At 42.8% G+C, this 24091-nt stretch overlaps 1 protein-coding gene across 1 annotated transcript; it reads right to left on the bottom strand.

Moving 5' to 3' along the window:
* Positions 1-5501: 5501 nt before the first annotated feature.
* On the bottom strand, positions 5502-7449 carry LOC147865755 (GDSL esterase/lipase At4g10955-like). Its single transcript, XM_087317472.1, has 3 exons — positions 7195-7449; positions 5796-7067; positions 5502-5687 (listed from the first exon to the last, which is right to left on the bottom strand). Exons 1-2 carry the CDS (start codon positions 7266-7268, stop codon positions 6188-6190), a joined length of 954 nt encoding a protein of 317 aa, XP_087173598.1. The 5' UTR covers positions 7269-7449; the 3' UTR covers positions 5502-5687; positions 5796-6187.
* Between the last annotated feature and the right edge of the window lie 16642 nt (positions 7450-24091).

Genomic DNA, 24091 nt, shown 5'->3' with positions numbered 1-24091 from the left:
CAATGGACAGACAGAACGAGTAAATCAAATTATTGAGGACATGCTTCGAGCATACGTTGGTGCAAAACCAACAAAATGGGAACGTTATCTCCCAATTTTGGAGTTTGCTTATAACAGCTCCAAGCATACGTCGACGGGATATAGTCCTTTTATGTTGATGTATGGTTTTCAGCCACGAGCCCCGATTGATGTTAATATACATCATGATGAGTTGCGAAGTACGCAAAACTTTCTTCGGGATATGCAAGATATGTTGCATATTGCACGAGATAATATAAAAACAGCTCAAGATAGAGCGCGTTTTTATGCCAATCATCATAGGCAACCTCGTGTATTCAACCCTAGACAGAAGGTATTTTTACGTGTACCTCACAATTCTAAGACATTGTCTACGGGTAAGTGCGCTAAGTTAGCCCCACGGTTTTGTGGACCTTTTACAGTCCTCAAACGAATTGGGTCATCAGCCTATCGTCTCGCTCTTCCCGATGGTGTCGGAATTCATCCAGTCTTTCATGTGAGTCGTCTAAAAGAACTTCTAGGTTCTGGCGACAATACAGTTACGACTGAAACTCTAGTTACTTCTGAAGAATTATCTTCTAAACCACATGTACCAGAAAGAATTCTCGATGTTAAAACAAAAAAATTACGTACTAAAGAAATCCGAGAATTTAAAATAAAATGGATGGATAAATCAATAAAAGATGCCACATGGGAACGCGAAAATACTCTTAGAACTAACTTCCCTAACTTTCCATTGCAAGAGTGCAATGTTTTAAAGAGGGGGAGTATGTTACGGGCATGACCATATAATATCCCGTGGTAAGAATTTACCGTAGTATTCTATACACGTGGATAAGTGTGAGGGTTAAACGAGAGTGTAAAGAAGGGGAGGATTACTTTTAATCCTCGGGATTGAGACAACCCATTAGGTCAAGTGTGAACTTGCCTGGGGGCCTTGGGTATCGCTATAAATAAGAGGCCTAGCTACCCTCATTTGATCATCTTTTGACTACATCGAGACTCTGCTCGTGTGGTGGGTCAACTCTTGTAGCGAGCGCGCCAACACCAGGTACGACTCGACGCCACGGCGGTGGTATGGGACGCCGATCGAGGCTCGAGTCCGTCTCGATCCCTTCGCTCGGGGGTGGTCGGGTGGATCGGCACCCTTCTTTCTCTTTCTCCTTTCTATCTATCTTTTCATTATCCTTATCTTAAGCTTACGTTAGTACCAAGATCTATAATAACATGCATCCCTCTCACTCCTCGAGAGACAATGCCACCAAGCATACTTCCAAGAGCCACGAACTAAAGGGTGGCTCTTTGACTCATTAGTGACTCCCTCTCTCATGTATACATCAGCGATTTGGGCCCCAGGACTACCATCTTTCATGTGGACGCAATTAGAGAGACCATTGGTGATGATGTTATCACGCCAACTCCGAAGCAAATCGTCGGTCCCACATGACATTATTAGGGCTGAGTTCACTCTACCCCCTATGTTAGTAGAAGCACTTTTTCAACTGGTAGTCTTTATACACATGATACATAACCAACCACTTGATAGAATATCCCACCAAGCCTTTAAGGCTTCTCGAGCACTGTATGAGTCCGGCTATACTAGCTCATGGTATGGCATGATGGTGAGTTGGCTTCTTGCCAACGGTCTAGACATTACTAACCTCCCCCCCCTTAAGTACGACCACACGACTGATAACACTTTAATCTCTCATGAGGACCGTAATAAAGTAATATGCCAAGAAATATGGAAAATTTATACTCGGTATAAATGGATCACCCCACTAGAGCCACTCCCATCTAAAATGTCGTACTATAAGGAACACTTTATGCACTTCTCTGAGTTAGGTTTTATCACGTGCCCAAAATATCTAGATGTATTCTTACCACATGCACTAAGGGTTGCCATTGGTCAACTTAGAATATCATCTCACCAACTTGAGATTGAGAATGGACGTACTAATGGAGTTCCTAGGGAGGAAAGGATATGTAGGTTATGCCACATAGAAATAGAGGATAAGTACCATTTTACATGCAAATGCCCCACCTATGCCGAGATAAGGGCAAAATACCAAGACATACTTGGTTCCTCTCCCACCCTCCCTAAACTATTAGATACACTAGATATAAAGAAATTAGGTAGATATATCTTAGAATTGAAACCACACAGAGAGAATAAATTACAAAACGTTGATAATAATGTTGCTAATGTTTACCAACATATAACAAATGAAGTTTTTCAGAAACAGGGGGAGACAATGAATGTCGACACACCTGCACCACTCGGACTTCTCCTTGATGAAGCAGAAAATCAAAGAAGAACCAAACGCCCTCGGATGCCGGGTTTCAAAGCAACTCGACGAGATGTAGAAGCAATAAAGAAAATAAGGGAACATGAACTACACCGCCTAGAAGCCATGGCTAGGGCACTCTATGCATCGAGACCATGGGTCACACCCACACCAAAAACTTTTGAACTCCCACTTCTTTTTGAGAGACTTGGGTGGAAATGAGATTAGGCTTAGTGCAAAGTTTTGTACACTACTAGAACTTTCTTAGCTTAAGCTATTTTCTTTTATTTTAGTTTTATGATTGGATAAACACTCATTTTTGTTGTAACCTATTTGTCTCATGGGCCAAATTTGGCCTTAGAAGACGTTAATATATCTTTCTTTCTTTCTTTCTTTCTTTCTCTCTCTCTCTCTCTCTCTCTCTCTCTCTCTCTCTCTCTCTCTCTCATCACTTGTGCCCCAACGACTTAGCTTACATGCATTGCGATGTGAGACAGGGTGTTGGGGCACAAGTGATGAGAGCGGTCGGCTATGCACACTTTGCCCTAAACAAGTTCGCGAGTCTGAGTATCACACTTTGATGCAATGCTCTGCCTTTGATCATATTCGACCATGTTTTCCACATCTCTTCGATCGAGCCCAATCCTTGCATGAATTCCTCTCACAACCACAATGCGCACTCCCGATTGCAACATTCATTTGTAAAGTTCTTGAACATCGAGAGTCACTACTCACTTTCACACGTATCACGTGAAATGTAATATTTTTGGGTCTCATAGGTCATATTTGACCTCCAAGACGATAATATAATCTCTCTCTCTCTCTCACTTTTCATGAGGTTGGTGTTTCTTTCTGTGTTTGATCTGTGGTTTGTGCTAACTAATTGAGGTGTGATTTGCTCATTCATTGCGCCTTGTTTATGGTTAACAAACTAGGTAGAATGATTAAGCCACATTTTAGCTATGTATAACTTCACAAGTTTTTAGGAGAGGAGAGGAAGAGTTCACTAGTTAGGTCATCATATACAAGTGTCAATAGCGAGAGAGTGATTGATAGCCACCCTTGCCCATTTTACAAACAAATGGGTGAATGATGATTCGATTCCAGATGCTTCCTTGGTAAGGATGTAGAACTTCGACTCTAGGAAAGATGTCTCCTTGGTGAAATGCACCTAGAAGCGACATAGCCTTTGGTGCGAGGTTCATGATGTAAATAGGATATTATAGAGAAAGGCTAGTTGGGCCATGTGGATGGTCATTCATGGAGTGAGAAAATGAGAGAGAAGTCTTTATGCTTGATCAATAAATCTATGATCTTTGGTGTTATTGCTTGATCAATATGTGTGTTCTTCTCCTTAATATTGTTGAGTGTCATGGCCTTACAACAACATTTTCTTTTTCCATAGTTGTGCTTTTGGATCTAAAGGTCTTGTATGTATAGGGTAGGGTCTTAAGGTCTTTTCCATAGTTGTGCTTTATGATCTTAAGGTCTTTTCCATAGTTGTGTTTTACGAACTTAAGGTCTTTTCCATAGTTGTGCTTCAGGATCTTAAGGTCTTTTCTATAGTTGTGCTTCAAGATCTTAAGGTTTTGTGTTTTACAAATCCTTAATAATATGTTTGACGTTATTGAATGACAATAATTATAATCCATAGATGAATGGGTGGGATTCAGATAACTAATTATGAGCGAATAATGGATTAATCATGAACTAACCAAAGTTGAGGGTTGCTATAATAATAATCCATGGTTGACATGCCCTTGAGACATGTAAAGTTGTCCTTGCCCTGTCTCATATGACTGAGGCTTGGAGGAGCAGAAACAATCGATTTCGAGAAACCTGACATGAATTAACGTGCAGCCAATGTGTAAACCAAGTATTGTCTTATCAGTCCCAAATTCAGTTTCATTGTCAAATCCTTAATCACTACCTTAATATTTCCTAGTAACCACATTCTTGATGTTAGTTAATTGGACCCCATCATCATGCATAAAAGGTCAAGACAAGTGAAATCATACAATATTGTATGACTATATCAATGTGGCCAAATAACTGCAAACTGCAATGCTTCAAACAAACAAGTCAACCACTGATCCACACAATAAATTTATAATTGTCTATAATCATTCATAATTTCAACATCTGACAAGCTCAGATCCTCATATGCACCACATATATTCCCCTTTGTCTATGCGTTGGTATGTGCTATATACCGATCATAATATACCATCCATCATGATTGATATCAAAACTTTTGTTCTGACCTTCATATAGTATCTCAGAATTAGTCAAGGAAAGTGACACCATACAATATATTGCATGACTATGTCAAATTGGCATTCCAGTCAAGACTTAAATGTGGGCAAATAATTGTGATGCCCTCAACTGAAAGATTGAATATGGACACAATATTGTCCACCATTCATCATTTCAATGTCAAAGGTTGTTCCTCGTGTTTTTCTACAATATGCAGACTGTGTCTTCACATCCATATAATGAAGCCTCCTTAGTAATTCAATTCTCATATATCAGACAAAATGTCATGAATACCCCTTTGTGTATATATGAGGTAATATAATATGTGTAATATATAGCAATGATCTAAATTCAACCAGAATTAATATCAATATGAACTTGGAGAAATATGTGTCAAGTGAGAACTCTTGGTACACCATCTTGTACATATAGCTGTACATAATAACATCACATCTCTTGTGTTATTGGTTGAATCTCCGAACAGTACTTAGTCCATTAACTTTTCTGTATCTTGTCATAGGATGTTAAGTTGTTGTCTGATTATATCAGCCATTGAACTGAGATGTAATCCCAACACTAGTAACAATGATTTTGATGTTGAAGAGTATACATAGTCATGAAACTTCACATAAATTCCTCCTAATGCTACATGATTTCCACCGTTAGGTCAAAATTCCTTTTCAACTAGATGATGCTACATTATATTTAACCTTTTAACCAAGGCCTGCAATCTTTTTCTTTGTGGAAATACACCCAAATCATCCTGCTATAATCATCTAAATGTTTGCATCCTAGTATCGGACATGGCTCAAAAGCCTCCGATGATTCATGTTTGCACAGCTACAAAGAAGCAAAAAAATTCAAAAACTTCGTATGGAATCAGCTTGGATTCACACTGTTTATGGTTTGAAATTATGACATTATTCATCTTCATAGATAAATAACAAGCATGATCCTCCATTCTCTAGTGATATTTTGTATTTAGTGAAATGAGTCAACATACAAAAATACAAAGTACAAATTGAATGACTGTTGTCTAGTGAAACCGAATTAAGGAAATGGGAATTGGAATCAGATACATACATTGAAACGGGCCGAGGCAAGCTACCATCTACTATAAGAGTGCTAATACTAATCAACTGAGGATTGTAAATTAGCTACCATCTACTATAAGGGTGCCAATACTAATCAACTGAGGATTGTAAATTATTATAATTGTGGAACTTAAGCTACCATCTACTAATCAACTGAGGAGTGTAAATTATAGTAATTGTTAAACTTAAGCCACCATCTACTAAAAGAGTGCCAATACTAAGCTGCAACTGAGGATTGCAAATTATAGTAATTGTTAAAACTTTCCATCTTTATCTTCCTTTTCTTAGAGTGTGATCTCTTCCTTTTTGGCCTTCCTTCTAATTTTCTTTCTTTCTTTTGCCTTGCTGCACTTGATTCCCCTTCCATTTCCTGCTTTTTTTTTTGGGTGAAACCTTAAGTTCTTTGTATAGGCAAGAAGTCTCACACACATATGTAATCATCATTGCCACTTTAACAAAGTAAGGAGATTCAGATGATGAGGGATTGAGCTGGGGGCTTGCACAAATCGGGAACCTTACCTTCCTGCACGGTTATGATTTAGTCACATCCGGGAGCTTGGCGTGGATGGTGCTCACGTCCGGGAGCTTGGCATGGCACCATTGCAACAATTTGTGAGGCTCTAGGATGTGTTGGGAGGAGGAGGAGGAGGAGTGATAGGGGTTGCGTATAAAGAGCCGAGCGCACGGAATGAGGCGGTCGGACGGGAGGCTCCTCTGACATGAGGAGGAGTACGAGGTCCGGCAGAAGAAATCGATGAAACGCGAGCAGATTGGGTCATGGGTATGGATGTAGAGATGCGGCTGCCACCGCCTCAACCATGACATTCTCATCTCTACTTCCGCGGATGACTCCTCCTTCTCGGCCATCCCCGGAAGCCTCTCACAACTACCGCGAGCAGTTAGGTGTGGCGGATTGAAGAGATGAGCTTCCAGAAGCTTCCCCTTCTTGGCCATGGCGCGCCCTGCGAGCAATGCTATGGCCGCGCCCATCGAGTGACCCGTCACGCACACTCTCTCCCATCCCACCTCTTCCACCGCCCTCTCCACGGCTGCTAGCGCGATCTCGTACCTTCGGTGGAGCTCCAGCTTCCCGAAACATATCAATGCATTCGCCTCGCAGTCTCCCGTCCGGAGCATTGTCCCGCGGAATGAAACCACGAGGCTCGGCGGGGCACTCGGCCCACCGTGATTCGGTCGGGTTTGGCTTCGGTAGACTGCCCCGAACACAGTATTCCGGTCCGTGAGCATCTCCTCGAGTTCATAGCCGAAATGTGTCCACCATGTCGCGGTCGCCCTGTCCACCTCCGACTCCTTCGACCACCTCTCCCTGTGCTCTGGATCTTTCTCGAGGTTGTACACAGCCTTGACCAAGCATGCCATCGCAACTCGGCGGTGAGGCATCTCCGGATCCCTAATTACGATAACATAATCTAACCATTAGTTTAACCATAATTCGAAGTTAATTACGGACACCGATCATAATCCACACATGAATGGGTGAGCTAATGATGTATGAAGATCATGATTAACTAAGTTACCAAAGCTGAGGATTTCTATAATCCATGGATGAGAGGCCCTTGAGCTGCTCCAAGCTTTCATGGACTTTCCTCATGACCGAGGTTTGGGGTTTAGCGGAAACTATAGGTTTCAAGAAACCGGAGATGGAACAGCTGATGAACAAGACCAAGGTTGAAGATTGAAGAATGCAGCGCAGCCTCCGTGTGCTCTCGCCCTTAATCGTTTGTGTTATACTTAATCACTCTCTTAATGCCAGCTAATGATCGCTCTCTTAATGTTAGCCAATGATTACTATCTTAATCTTAGCTAATAATCATTATCTTAAGGTCAGCTAATTGGACCCATGACCATAAGGATAAGGAGAAAAGTCTATATATATATATATATACAAAGGTCAAGACAAGTGGCCTTATATTCAATATTGTACTATGAATGACTATGTCAAAGTGGCATTCATATGGAGACTTCCAATAATTACTACTTAATGTTCGCTAATAACCACTATCTTAATGTTAGCTTAATAATCACTATCTTAATGTCAGCTAATTGGATCCATGACCATAAGGATGAGGAGAAAAGTTTATATACACACATACAAAGGTCAAGACAAGTGAGGTAATATTCAATATTGTACTACTAATGACTATTTCAAAGTGGCACTCGTACTAAGACTTCCAATTTGTCATAAAGTGAGTGCAATTTGTCATATGGTTGACATAAATACAATTCAACCAATGTTTATAAATTATCACTCATACTTTTCAATGCCCCAAAACTTCATCCTAGAGATTATATTCGTCCTCTTGATGTGACATCTTTGTGTGTCATAATTACGGAATCGTCCGAAAGCTCATCCTCATATGATCCTCAATGCGATGTCTTCACATTGTAACATAGTGAGACACACATAACTAGAATATCATACATACACATTATGTTCTAATATATGCGTAAACATGTGTTATGATCGGCTTAATATGTGTTATACCAATCATACACCATCAACCATTATCATCATCATTATTATTATTGAAACTTTTGTTCCACGTGTATATTAAAAGTTCTAGAAAGTAAAATCATGTACAATATTCTATGGCTATGTCAGACCACATAATCGACATTCAAGACGAAACTTAAACTTGACCAAATAATCAAGATGCCTTTGACAAACAAGACAACATATAATGGGCACGATATTGTCCACCATTCATGGTTTCAATGTCAAAAGGCAATCCTCAATATATCATCCTAGAGGCAATCTCTTTGCATCGTCATAATGAAGAATGCTTAGTAGTTCAAGGATACATTGTAAGCAAAATATCATTGATGCCCTTTGTGCATGTATGTTGTAATATGGGCAATATTAGCAATAATGTAATGCAAATAATTATTATATCAAAACTACTCCTCATCACTTCATAGAAAAACCTATACACTCATTCATAAAACCTTGAACTTGCTAAAGGTAAAAAGTGACGGAGAAATATGCAAGATAATCTAAATAATCTGACTTAACATATCGTAAAATAACCCATGGTCTCTCTAGAACCTAACCAAGGTATTACTCCAACAAAATATGAGTTATGGGCCATCCCCACATTGTTATGATCATTATTATTCCTATTGATAGATGTTATTTAATTGACATGTTTAATACATCGATAAATTTGGGAGATTGATCACATTCTCTTTGTTCTCTCATATGTATGACACAAGCAACAAAAGATAGACTAACAAGAGGATATGCTTCCCTCTCACTCTTAAAGAGACAATGCCACCATGCATGCTTCCAAGAGCCACGAACAAAGGGGTAGCTCTTCGACTCATTAGTAACCACTTCCCTCATGTATGCAGCAGTGGTTTGAGCTCCGGGGCTACCACCTTTCATGTGGTCGCAATTAGAGAGACCATTCATCATAATGCTATCACGACATATTTGAAGCAGATCAACACTAACATATGAAAATCATTGGAGAAAAGTTCACTTTACCCCTTGTGCTAATATCATGGTTTGGTGATACTAGCTTTTGGTCTAATATCGTGGTAAGTTGACTTTTCACAAATGGCCTAGACATTAATTAACTACCTCCTCTTAGGTACGACCTTGAGATAGATAAAACTTTAATATCTTATGGGAACCGTAAGAAAGTGATACGCCAAGAAATATGACAAATTTATATTCTACATAGATGGATGAAACCATTAGAATCACTCCCATCTTAAATGTTGTACTTTATGGAGAATTTCATACATCTCTTTGAGTTGGGTTTCATTATACAACCAAAATATTATAGATATATTCTTATTACATGCACTAAGGGTTACTGTTGGACAACTTGGAGTATCATCCCACCAACTTGAGATTGAAAATGATCGTGCTAATGGAGTTCCTAGAGAGGAGAGGATATATAGATTATGTCACATTCAGATAATAGGATGAGTACCATTTTACATGCAAATGTGCAACTTCCATCGAGATAAGAGAAAATACCAAGACATACTTGGACCCTCTCACACCCTCTCCCAATTATTCGATACATAAGACATAAAGACACTACGTAGGTATATCTTAGAGCTAAAATGACATAGAGAGAGTAAGCTACAAAATGTTAACCGTAACCTTTCTAATATTCATCAACACGTAAACATTGAATTTTTTCAAGGACAGGGGGGAACGAGGAATGTGGACACACTTGCAACACGACCTCTCCCTTGTTGAAGCAAAAAACCAAAGAGCAACAAAATTCCCATTGGATAATTAGGCTTCAAAGTCACTCATTATCATGTAGAAGACATTAAGAAGATAAAGGAACGCGAGTTACTTCGTGTAGAAACTATGGTCAGGATATCATTTACATTGAGACCATTGGCCACACTTTCATTGAAACCCTTAAACCCCTTGCTCCATTTCGAGAAACTTGGATGGAAATGTGTTGAGAGATAAAGCTCAACTTAGTTTAGTTAGTTAGTCAACACATGTAACTTAGTAGTTACCTAGATAGAATCTAGTTAGTGTGTTGACCATAAAGCCTTAAATAGGATTTTGTACTCGAGTGGGATACATTGTAGATCCACCACTCCATGCTCATTTAATATAGGACTTACACGTTGTACCTATATTCTCCTAGCACATGTGCACCCTTGCACATGAAACCTATATATACCTCATTGAAGGTATTTTTGTATTTGATGATAGTTGATGATATTTATCTTTTAATATACTTTATCATCCCCCATCTTGTTTTTGTGTTCATAAGTGTACTTCTCTCTCTCTTCCTCTCACGCACACATACACGCATATATCACTTAATTTTCCGCTACGTAATCTCTTAACTTAATCACATAATTAGGTAATAATTATTCTTTAATTAATTACCTAATCCTTAACATGGTATCAGAGCGTGTGGTTTAGAAAATCCACTAAGCCCACCCGACTCCGTGATTGTGTGTTCCGAGACGCCGACGACAAAATCCGGCTATCGGCTACTGTAGTGCCGCTACGTAGCACGTGTATGTGATCGAAGGAAGAAAAGCAAAAGAAGAGAAGACACAATCAACATGAACACACAAATGGGTAGCTCGCTCCCTAGTGAATAGCTAGATTGGAGCAATTATTCATCTTGGGAGTACAAGATGACCCAATACCTCGTCGGACAAGGGTATTGGAGCTACATCAAGACGCTCAAGAAAATCAACCCGACTTGAAAAATGCTGACGATACAACATGGGAGCAAGCGGCGAGTCGAGTCATGTATTGCTTGGCAACATGTGTCCACGACCACATGCTTAGCCACATTCGAGACGCCGAGACGCCCAAAGAGGCGTGGGAGAAATTAAAGAAAATGTTCGCCACCAACACGACCGCCCGAAAGCTTCAATTCCGACAAGAGTTGAACAACATTCAACAAAAAGACATGTTCGTGTCGGACTACACCGCCAAAATCAAGAGCATTTGTGACTCACTTGGCTCCATCAACATAAACGTCGACGAAGACGAGATGGTTCAAGGATGCTTGGGTGGTCTCGCACAACGATCTGATCCACTACGGACGGCAATCTTGGCGAGAGAAAACCCTCCTTCATTCTTCGACCTCCAATCAATGCTATTGGTCGAAGAGAACCACGTCCGAACAAAGACCAAGACATTGGAAGGACAAATGTTCTTTTTGAATTCGGACGGTGACCGAGGAGGAGGTCACGACGGTAGAAGAGGTCAATTCGATCCATCACGTGAAGGGAACTCAAACCTTCATGGAAGCCACTGAGGAACCTTCGGAAGAAGGGGGAGCTTCCAAGCCGAACAAGGTCAGCAAATGAGGCCCGCAACTTGCAACTATTGCGGCAAAATCGGCCACCGTGAGGAGGAATACCAAAAAAGAAGAAGCGAGTCGGCTTCCACAAGTCGACAACACACGAATTACGCCGTCAAGTCCGAATACGATGATTACGACGGACTATTCATAATGAGGCATAGAGCGAACTCTATGATGGCCTCCAACTCCGCAAGCACCTCCAACTCGAAAGACGTGTGGTTCGTCGACTTCGGCGCCTCACATCACATGACATCCCACAAAGAATGGTTCAATGACTTGCGTACACCGGATCGACTCGGCTACATAGAGACGGGAGACGATACCACGCATCCCATTAGGCACATCAGCAACGTTCCATTTGGCAACAATGGCAAGAACAATTGCATCAAGAATGTCTTACATGTGCCCACGATAACGAAGAATTTGGTCTCGGTAGGCCAAATCGTGGAGCAAGGAATGGAAGTTTGCTTCAACAACAAAGGTTGTTTCATCGAGAAAGATGGCCGACTCATAGTGAAGGGGCGGAGAGATTGCCGAATGTTCATCCTTGATTCGAACGAGGTGAAATCGGCAATGTACGCCAAAGGTCTCAAAACCGAGACAAGCATCAAGTTGTGGCACAAGAGAATCGGCCACATAAACCTCCAACGGCTTCGAGCGATGCAAACCAAGGGAGTCGTCATCGGATTTCCAACATTCGAGTTGAAACGAGTCAACCGAGTATGCGAAGCATGTAAACTCGGCAAACAACATCGACTCCCATTCCCGAAGGAGAGCTCCGCGAGCAAAGGCCTCCTTGACGTTATACAATCGGATGTATGGGGAGGGCTCAAACGTCGACGATCGGCAGATGCTGATACTACGTAACCTTCATTGACGACTACTCACTCTATGCGTGGATCTACCTGATGAAGAAGAAAAGCGAAGTACTCTCTCACTTCCAAAAGCTCAAGGGGCAAGTCGAAAAAGAAACCGGTTGGCACATTCGATGCCTACGATTGGATGGAGGAAAGGAGTACTTCTCCGACGAGTTCACGTCCTACCTCCAAAGTGAAGGCATTCGGAGAGAATTCTCATGCCGACACACACCCCAACAAAATGGAGTCGCCGAAAGGAAAAAACAGCAAATACTCGAGGTAGCACGCGCCATGATGCATGAGAAGCACATGGCGAATTTCTATTGGGCCGAAGCGGCATCCACGACCGTCTATCTCATGAACTGGTGCACCACCAATAGAGTCCATGAGCTAACTCCATACGAGCTCCTCGTCGGAAGGAAGCCGATCTTGTCGCACCTCAAGGTGTTCGGAAGCATTGCGAATGTACGCATCCCGAACGAACAACGACAGAAGCCCGACGCGAAGTCGGAGGAATGCATCCTCATAGGATACTTGTCCGAGAAGAAGGCGTACAAGTGTTATAACCCTTCTACCCGAGCGGTTCGGGTAAGTTGAGACGTAGTCTTCGACAAGTCCGCATCGTGGTATGCACCAGAGGCAACTTCAACTTTGACTCCGCTCGACCCGGAATCCGCCGAACAAGAGGTAGAAGATGGAGATCGCTTTGAAGAAAGGTCGATTACAGCAAAGCCTAGTGGGCCACAAGAGCCCGCATGCGACCCAAGCACGTCGCAACCAAGTACGAACTTGGACAAAGGCAAAGGTAAGATGCCCGAATACGAAGTCAATCACCCCAACGACAGTGATTCGGATGTGTCAGATCCCTCACTAGACAATGAGTTCGGTGTACCCATCATGCGGACACCCGGAGTAAAGAAGGCGCTCACATCGGCGAGCGAAAAACTTCGACGCTCATCTAGAGCTAAGAACCCTGTCACCCGGCTCGGCTACAACAAGTATATGGCCCATCATTACGCCTTCGCGATGAAGGTAGTGGCCGAACAAGAGCCCAAGAGCTCCACTGAAGCGGCTCGTAACCCACGATGGGTGGAAGTAGTCGACCTTCACCCACATGCTACAAGCCTTCGTCGCCGTCTTGAGGGGGAGGACTCGAGATTGCCACGGCGAACAAAGCTGAAGGCCGGACGGAAGCCGCACAGAAGCCGACATTGAAAGTCGGACAACGCTGAAAACAACGCCGGATGTCAGACGCCTCACACTTGAGCTTGAGGGGGCGCGTTGAGAGATAAAGCTCAACTTAGTTTAGTTAGTTAGTCAACACATGTAACTTAGTAGTTACCTAGATAGAATCTAGTTAGTGTGTTGACCATAAAGCCTTAAATAGGATTTTGTACTTGAGTGGGATACATTGTAGATCCACCACTCCATGCTCATTTAATATAGGACTTACACGTTGTACCTATATTCTCCTAGCACATGTGCACCCTTGCAAATGAAACCTATATATACCTCATTGAAGGTATTTTTGTATTTGATGATAGTTGATGATATTTACCTTTTAATATACTTTATCATCCCCCATCTTGTTTTTGTGTTCATAAGTGTACTTCTCTCTCTCTTCCTCTCACGCACACATACACGCATATATCACTTAATTTTCCGCTATGTAATCGCTTAACTTAATCACATAATTAGGTAATAATTATTCTTTAATTAATTACCTAATCCTTAACAAAATGAAACTAGTCTCAACTCATAGCTTTAATATAGAATATGCTACATGCCATAACATTTTTGTACTACACTAACACTATTTTATTTATGTTTATTTTTATTTTTATTTTCGATGATTGCGTGTACATCCCATTATTGTAAGCAACTCATGGGCCATATTTGGTCTTCGAAGATGTTAATAATATATCTTTATTCTTTCTCTCTCTCTCTAGAACGTAGGGTGTAAGGTATACAAAAGTTGCAAGATCTAGATAATCTCATCTAGTTAGAATGCTTTTAAATATTAGTTGTGACGGGAACTTGTCGTTCCTTATGCGCAACGCTCGGCCACAACCGAGATTCTTTTCATACACAGAAAACAGGAAACGAAAAACACGACACAAAGGAGAGGAAGATACACAGGAGGTTTACGTGGAAAACCCCAAACTAGGGGAAAAACCACGGCAGCCCACAGGCTGCAAACTGTCACTATGTAAGAATGTACAGAACAATGAGTTCACGGAGGCAACGACCTCGGACTCACGATCTTCGCCACAGGCGGCGGTTACAACAGAGGCAGCGACCTCTTTCTCTCTCTCTCTCTCTGTACAACGTTACGTACTGTCTCTGCTTCTTGCACCAACGAGAAAAATAACAACTACTTTATATTAGTTTGCCCTAAGTCATATTTATACTAATATGACTTTTCGGCTATTTACAAATATAGCCACGATGGGCTCTCAGAAACATATTTATGAATATGTCTCTTCATCCTGTTCATACCGGGCCTGCACCATCTGGCTCTCCGTAGTCGGGTACTCCTCATCCGGTTCATACCGGGCCTGCACCATCCGGCTCTCCGTAGCCGGGTACTCCTCATCCGGTTCATATCGGGCCTGCACCATCCGGCTCTCCGTAGCTGGGGTACTCCTCATCCGGTTCATACCGGGCCTGCACCATCTGGCTCTCCGTAGCCGGGGTCCTCCTCATACGGTTCATACCGGGCCTGCACCATCTGGCTCTCCGTAGCCGGGGTCCTCCTCATACGGTTCATACCGGGCCTGCACCATCTGGCTCTCCGTAGCCGGGGTCCTCCTCATACGGTTTCGGCCTCGGCCGAGTTTGTTCATCGTCACTGATCTTCTCCCTTCCCATCCGGAGGGACCTGTCTCCCAACAAACTCCCCCTTCACTCCGGCATGGGGTGTCTTACCAGTCCGATCCTCTTCCAGCATGCGTCCAGCTTGTCGGGTGTCAGCACTTTGGTCAGCATATCTGACCCGTTCTCGGCCGTGTGGATCTTCGTCAGTGCGAACTCCTGGTCATCTACTCTTTCCCGGATCTAGTGATACCTCCGCTGGATATGCTTCGTCCGGGAATGGTAGGCCGCATTCTTAGCAAGGTGGATGGCACTTTGACTATCGCAGTAGAGTCGGTATTCCTCTTGCCGGATACCGAGCTCTCCGATGAAGTCCTTCATCCATAATATTTCCTTGCCGGCTTCCACAGCCGCCATGTACTCCGCCTCTGTGGTTGACAATGCAACCGTCTTCTGCAGCCTCGACTGCCACGAAACAACTCCCCCTACATATGTCATCACATATCCGGATGTAGACCGGCTGGTATCCACATCAGCCGACATGTCCGAATCGGTGAAACCGTCCAGTTGAGGTTTTCTGGAGCCGAGTCGGAGACACATATTTGAAGTGCCCTTCAAATACCAGAGTATCCATTTGACCGCGTTCCAATGCTCCTTGCCGGGATTACTCATGAACCGGCTCACCACTCCGACTGCGTATCCTATATCCGGTCGGGTACACACCATAGCGTACATCAAGTTCCCGACGGCAGAGGCATATGGAATCTTCATCATATCCGCCTTCTCTGCTTTCGTCTTCGGGCTTTGCTTGCCGGATAGCCTGCAGTTTGCCGGAAGTGTCGATCCGGCCGGTTTCGCTTCTGACATGTTGAACCGGTGAAGCACCTTTGTCACATACTTCTCCTGTGACAGCCATAGTTGCTTCTTTAACCGGTCCCGAATGATGTGCATCCCCAACATCTGTCTTGCCGGACCCAAGTCTTTCATTGAGAAGGTCCGGTTGAGGGCCTTCTTCAGCATCCGTATTTTGACTTGGTCACGTCCGACGATCAACATGTCATCCACGTACAGGAGGAGTATCAGGAAGTCTCCTCCTTCGAACTTCTTCACAAACACGCAGTGATCGGCCTGTGTCTTGTGGTACCCTTGATCGGTCATGAAGGAGTCGAACTTCCGGTACCATTGCCGAGGAGCCTACTTCAATCCGTACAGGCTCTTCTTCAACCGGCATACCAGGTGCTCCTTCCCTTTCTCCACAAATCCTTCCGGTTGCTGCATGTAGATCTCCTCTTCGAGGTCGCCGTGAAGGAATGTCGTCTTCACGTCCAGCTGCTCTACCTCGAGGTCCATGCTTGCTGCTATACTCAGCACTGTCCGGATGGAGGTCATCTTTACTACCGGGGCAAATATCTCGTCGAAGTCCACGCCCTTCTTCTGCTGGAACCCCTTCACCACGATCCTGGCTTTGTATCTCGGGGGGTTGCCGGCATCTCCCAGTTTCAACTTGTACACCCACTTGTTTCGGAGTGCCCGCTTTCCTTTCGGCAACTCCACCAATTCGTATGTATGGTTCTCATGCAGGGAATCCATCTTGTCCTGCATGGCACTTAACCATTTTCGGTTGTGGGTGTCTTCCTTCACTTCTTCGAAGCTTTCCAGCTCCCCGTCATCGGTCAACAGAACATGCTCTGCATCCGGAAATCTCCGGGGGGCCCTTCTCTCTCTGAGAGGATATCTACGTCTTCGGGCTTCGGTAACCGGCTCCTCCATTTGCTCTTTCATCCGAATCCGATTCGGGGTCTTGGCCGATTCCGGTCTCAGCTTCCTCTACTTCTTCTTCTGTCGGTTCGGTATCCTCACCGTAACCGGCTGGTTCCTCGAGTGCTAACCGGTCTCTTGCCGGTTGGGTCTGCTCATCGTAGAGTCTATCCTTACCGGTCGACTCAGAGTTCATTATCTTCTTCTCCGACTCCCAGTTGGCGAGCGTCTTGTCCTCCATGAAGATAATATCTTGACTCCGGAATACCTTCTTGTCGACCGGGTCCCACACTCAGTAGCCGAACTCATCGTCACCGTAACCGAGGAATATGCATGGCCGGGTCTTTGGATCTAACTTACCTCTCCGGTCCTTAGCTACATGCACATAAGCGAGACACCCGAACACCTTCAAATGCCGGTAGGATACTTCCTTACCGGTCCATACTCTTTGTGGCGTGTCTCTGTCCAAGGGTACTGAGGGTGATCTATTTATCACGTATGTCGCCGTCGACAGTGCCTCAGCCCAAAACTTCTTGGGTAGTTTTGCATGCGCTAGCATACTCCGGACCCTCTCCATTATGGTCCGGTTCATCCTCTCGGCCAGTCCGTTTAGTTCCGGCGTCTTCAGCACGGTAAATTCAAGCCGGATTCCCTTCGAGCGGCAGTACTCCTCGAACTGCCCCCGGTACTCTCCTCCGTTATCTGCTCGAACCGCCTTCAGCTTCCGGCCGGTTTCTCTTTCCACTCTTGCGTGGAGCTCTTTGAAGACGGATAACACCTGATCCTTCGTCTTCAACGGTGTGGCCCACAGTTTCTGGCTGTGGTCATCTATGAACGTCACGAAGTACTACGCTCCGGCATGTGACTTCGTGTCTACCTGACACACATCCGTATGCACCAACTCCAGTGGTGCATTACGTCTCATCGGTGGCCTTGGTCGGAAGGAGGTCCGGTTGTCTTCATATCGGGCCTGCACCATCCGGCTCTCCGTAGCCGGGGTCCTCCTCATGCGGTTCAGGCCTCGGCCGAGTTTGTTCATCGTCACTGATCTTCTCCCTTCCCATCCGGAGGGACCTGTCTCCCAACAAGTTGAAGATTTATTGGGGCCTCAACACTATATAGTATATGATTATAGAACAAAGGTTGATGACTATATTGATGATCAAATGACAAAATTTTGGAGTAAAAAATTGTAATATTGCATAAATTCAAACATCAACCTCCAACATTGGCATATCTACCACATCTTACCACCCCTTTGGCATTAACACATGCATAAATCTCACATTTCTTTGAACTTGCTCATAGAAGCTAGGCTTTGAGGTAACATCATGGCATCACAAGACATCGATTGTGCATACGTGGAAGGTATTCAAAATAGGTTGAATAACTTAAAATGACTTAATCCATGAGTATTGTTGAGAAAGTTTTTGATAAACAATACATTCTTGAAAACAAGGAGCATGGATTGATTAAAGTCAAGACAAATATGGTGTGAGTGAGCACCATGATCACTTGGCACTTGATACTACAATATGTGTTCGTTTAGTGGTTGCAAATTTCATGATGTGGCATGAGTGAAGGGAGAAAAGCATGTAAAAAACAAGGTGTACAAAAGCTTAGGAATAATTTGGTCAAACTTGTCACTGATCAAACGAATATTCAAAAACAATAACTCTAATGATAAAGCTTGCCACTAGTAACAAAAGTGTAAACGGTTGAAAACCTATGAAAGGAAACTAATGTGAGATGAAATGTCTCCTTTTGTTTTTCTTATGTAGACTTTTCAAGTAATATACTGTGAAATGCACATAAGAGATCAAAACCAATCTACTTAGCTTCTTACTTCTTAATCAATTTATAGTTGATATAACGGAACCCATTTGAATTGGCTTGGCTAAACAGGGTGTGCTAAAAGGGTGGGTCATTTTGGGCACACGCATCCTAGTGGGTCAACTTGTGTGCGTGCATCCTAAAAAGGGTGAGCTAAAAGGGTGGCACAAAGGAACACATGAACACCACATTTCCCCCCTGCGAGAAACAAGAGATTGAGGGGCATGAACAAGAACAGGACAGGTACATGAACAAGAGAAGGAACAATGGCTTGTCGAAGGAGGGGGAGCATCTAATGGCAGGTTTCAAATGGAAATCCATGGATGATTCTAGTGTGAGGCGAGGGTTACGCCCATAGAGTGCTCGAAAAGGGTTGATTTATGCAGCCATCTCATGTTTGAGGGTCTTGTTGAGGCGTTCGGTGAAGATGGCGTGGGGATGTAAACATCTACGGACACGTAGTTGAGTTGCAACGACGTTGAGGACATCCACGTGGAACTGTTGGCCTTGATAATTGGACGGGGCTAGTGACGAAAAACGAGCTAGCAATCGGCGAATAGAGATCAATCACTGTTGTGGACTGAGGGCCACCTGGACTTTGCTGAGGTGGGGGACAGGAGGGCTATCGTGTCGGAGGGGGATCGAGGAAATATCATATGGCAGCGAAGATCAATTGCTCCTGTGGACTGAGGGCCACCTGGACTTGGCTGAGGTGGGGGATAGGAGGGCTATCGTGTCAAAGGGGGATCGGGGAAAAGATCATTTGGCAAAGAAAGATCAATCACTCTTGTGGACTAAGGGCCACCTGGACTCGGCTGAGGTGGGGGATAGGAGGGCTATCGTGTCAGAGGGGGATCGGGGAAAAGATCATTTGGCAAAGAAAGATCAATCACTCTTGTGGACTAAGGGCCACCTGGACTTGGCTGAGGTGGGGGACAGGAGGGCTATAGTGTAGGAGGGGGATCGGAGAAACTAATGGGACAAGAAGTTAGTGGGCAACCTAAGGTGAGGGGGAAGAGTTGGTGGGGCAAGACATAAAAGTGGTGTGAGAAAGTGAGAGTGTCTAAGGTGAAGGTGTAGTGGGCTTGCGTGTTAGAGAGGTATAGATGGTGATCGCAAAAAAAGACTTGGATGGAGGAAGCGATGGATGTCGAGAGGCCTAACTAGTGAATTAAGGCGGTGCTAATGGAAGAGATACTACTACAAGAGACTAACAAGAGTGTCGGTGACAGTGGCGAGGGCGATGCTACCTACGAAGCAGAAGAGGTGGATGCTTGGATGTGGGGGCTGGTACCCGTCATCTCCACCAATATGTGAAATGCACATAAGAGATCAAAACTAGTCTACTTAGCTTCTTACTTCTTAATCAATTTATAGTTGATACAACGGAACCCATTTGGGTTGGCTTGGCTAAAATGGGTGTGCTAAAAGGGTGGGTCAACTTGGGTACGTGCATCCTAAAAAGGGTGAGCTAAAATGGTGGCACAAAGGAACACATGCACACCACAATACTAAGGTGTATCTTCCTTTAATAAAAAAAGGAAACTAATGTGAGAAAATGAGCTATAATTCATAAGTGATATGAAGGAAGCATGTAAACAAGTCGTCATACAATTTGTGAAAACTATACATCCATGTAGGTATAAAGTCAAGCACATGCTAAAAGGAGATCAATTTTGCAAAAGTTAGGCACCCATGCAATAATAAAGTCAAATACATGCTCAAAATTAGAAAATGTCACAATGCATTTTTAAAGGAGAGGATACTAGTTTTATACAACAAGGGAGCTCTTGAAAGCTATAAAATGAGAAGATGAGACTAGATACATGCCTTTGCTAGTGAACTTATACACACATATGTGTATCAAACATGTTGTTATCTGTGTAGTACAAGGTTAGCCCAAGTATATATGTGAGCTAATTATCCTTTTTATCTTTTAATGTTTCTCAAGGTGAATACTTGAATAAGACTAGCTTTCAGTGAAAGCAATGAAAGATGTTAAAACACCTATGGCTCAGTAATCACATAACATCAATGGCTTCAATTACCTACTCTTTATGGTTGTAGTTTATTCGATTTTATTCAATCCTTTAACTTGAAAACTGATTTCGCCCATTCAAACATTCACTAATTTATCCTTTAAAGTTTACATTTTGAGTTTGTTTGCAACTTAATATTACATAATAGGGCCCTTTATATTTCAGTGAAAGCAATGAAAGATGTTAAAACACCTATGGCTCAGTAATCACATAACATCAATGGCTTCAATTACCTACTCTTTATGGTTGTAGTTTATTCGATTTTATTCAATCCTTTAACTTGAAAACTGATTTCGCCCATTCAAACATTCACTAATTTATCCTTTAAAGTTTACATTTTGAGTTTGTTTGCAACTTAATATTACATAATAGGGCCCTTTATATTTCTAGGTGGTCGATTACACACTTGATTTATGTCACAATATCAAACTACCATGCCTCTAACATTTTATTAGCCTTGTGTTCAACTGTTTATTTGTTATTTCCCATCATCTCTTAGCTTTTCTCGGCTTGTTTATCAAAGTCTCTTTGTCTTGTTCTTTAACGACATTATTCTTCTTGCAAATTTGTCTACATGAGCTGGAAATTTAGCTAGTTTGCTTCGCTTCTTCAATTCAATAGATTTAGTAGTTTTCTTGATGTTTATTGTGAACATATCTATGATTTGAATAATTCATAGTGTTGTTACTATTGATGTTGTGGTACTCGAAGTTGAATCCACATATACTCTCTCATCCTCCACTTCTTGTCCATTTGCACCTCATTCATCCACTGCTTGGTCATTTGCTAGATATCCTTGTCTTTTATCAAAGTATTTTCTCACCCACCTTACCTTGTCTCATGACTCCATATAAGCCAATGTTAAGTAGATGACACGTGGCACACTAGTCGTGAAGATATGGGCACCAACAGGGAACACCAAGCAACTAATCTACGAAAAGGGGGGATAGAACAATCCAAGCAGGACAAATGCAAGCCAAAGGCCAATTTAGTGTGAAACGGCCACACTCACTTTGTAAAAGCTATAAAAGCCACTATGTAGTGTCTTTTATAGTTCTTCTCAAATCTTCAGAGTTTCTCCTAGTGATTAAAGTTTGAAGCTTCCTCTTCTATCTCCCAATTTCTCTACCTTGTTGGTGCTCAACCACTTTGTACTAAGAGTGGTGATAATAAAACATTGTCTTCATTTTTTACTTCTTTGTTCAAGTGTACGAGAGAGTAAAGTGAGAGAGACAATAAGAGAGAGGTTAATATTAATCACATAGAACCAAGTAAGCTAGTAGCTCTAAGGTACTTGACACTTACATCCGCTCAGTTAGCCACCAAAAAGGTATACGCTGGTTTGAATCCTAGGCCAACGACATTGACAGGGGATAGAACTTAGTATTACCTTAAGTGCATCCAAGAGAAAAAAAATTCTTCTCTTCATCTTTTGACTTACAAGAGAAAAAGTTTACATCCATCGTCAACATCTTGGTATTGTTCGTTTACATTAGATCTATGCGAATGGGGTTAATATGTTTTTTAGTACATTGAACGGTATCTATATTTTTTGCAAACTATATCAATCTCAAAGAATTCATTTGAAGGGAGCATCCAATTTACTTCAATATTCAAAGATAAACAACACATTTTGGTTGGCCCTAACACTCCACATCTGTGCATTGGATGTTCCTTATGTTGTCATCGATGGCAAAGTCTAGCGATGATAATGTGATCATTTCAATGATCTACTAGTCCCCATCATTGTGTGACCCTCCCCCTTTCACTCAATGATAGGAATCGACAAAGAGATGGCTTGGCTTCTTAGCACAACTCAACTCAAGCCCTTCAAGGACTATATGAAGAAGAACATGTGAGTTCACTTAGAGAGAAGGTATAAAGAAAGGAAAGCTCTTATATACAACATTGTGGACTTAATCTAGTGGTCATATGGATACAAAGAACGATGATTGCAAAAATCAGAACAATCCAGAACTGAAGAATACCTTTTGCCTAACACAAAAAACCTTGTCTAGCTAATTAAAGGAGAATGTGAACTAACGTCAAGTTCAAAAATTGCGTTGTTGGAATATCAAAATAGTATTCCATTAAGATTCTATTCATAGTTGGAGAACTACGAAGGTAGGTATGAGTTAGGTTTGGTTGGTAGGAGCAATGCAATGTTGTCAAGCTGGAAAACATACATCAACAAGTCTCTTGGGGCTTGATATTTAAACTTATTGCCGTGAAGAATGATATTCAAACTCTAGTTATGCTTAAGCATATGTCCAAGTTCTCGAAAACGAGAAAGACGAAGAGCCACTTTCACGATGAGAGTTCAAGGATACTTTTTTGGAGAATAAAAGAGCATTTCATTAATCACATCACAAAAATTTTGTTGAAATTGGCTTTCTGGGAGCCTGAAAATTTTCACCATTATGACACAAGCAATGATGAGAACGAAGAACAATGTGACATTTCAACAATACATCATACACATACGAGGGGCATTTGTCGTCCAAATGATGGCCAAACTCACAAGATTTGCTAGAGTATTTCTTTAGCTCTAGGGGGGATGAAGTTGAGATTGTGCTTATGAAGCAATATGGTGCGAGATCATGTCATCGTAGAAGTGTTATAGTGAATACTCCTCCGCATCATGTTATAATGAAGACTTTACGAGGTCACGATGTGGGAAGGAACGTGGCGAACAATCGGGTTCAAGTTATGTTGCTAGTTTTCGAGGGCATTAGTTTTACCAGCAGGAGGCACGAGTTTGAAATTTGACTCGCAAGTTCAGATTCCTATCGGGTGGTTGTCCCCATTATGTGAAGCAGAGCAATGAGCATAACCTGAATCGATTGTTCGAAAGGCAAAGGAATGGTTTGATACATCGAATTATATCTAACGAGGAGATTATGATCGAGAAGAGTTGTTTGTGTTACGGGGGCGGCTCGGCCGAGAGGCCGGAAGCTTCCGGAGACCAATCAGAAGCTTCTGGAGACTAATCGGAAGCTTCCGGCAACGAGTTGGAAGTTTCCGGAGATCGATGGAATGAACGAATTAAACGCAAGTCTCCCGCATCCACCCGCCGGTTGCCACGTGGCAGGACAGGTGGCAGGGGCTTTTTAGAGTAGGGTCTTCGAGAAGAGAGGAGGGGCGCTGAAGTCTGCCGAGCTGGCAGGTCGGCGATGTTCCACGTAGGCAGCCACGTCAGATATCGCTCCTGCCCCCTCCCCCCCCTTCGCCTTCTTGTTTTTTTTCTGCAGGTCTGCTCCTCCTGCTCCTTCTTTTTTCTTTCTTTCTGCTTCTTCTTCTTCG

The sequence above is a fragment of the Azolla caroliniana genome, unplaced genomic scaffold (genome assembly GCF_043228905.1).
Source record: "Azolla caroliniana isolate FFs.n. ecotype wild unplaced genomic scaffold, voAzoCaro1.0.p SCAF_3, whole genome shotgun sequence".
In the NCBI taxonomy this organism is placed as follows: Eukaryota; Viridiplantae; Streptophyta; class Polypodiopsida; order Salviniales; family Salviniaceae; genus Azolla; species Azolla caroliniana.
The sequence above is the reverse complement of the archived record's forward strand: the minus strand, read 5'-3'. Positions and strand labels throughout refer to the sequence as shown.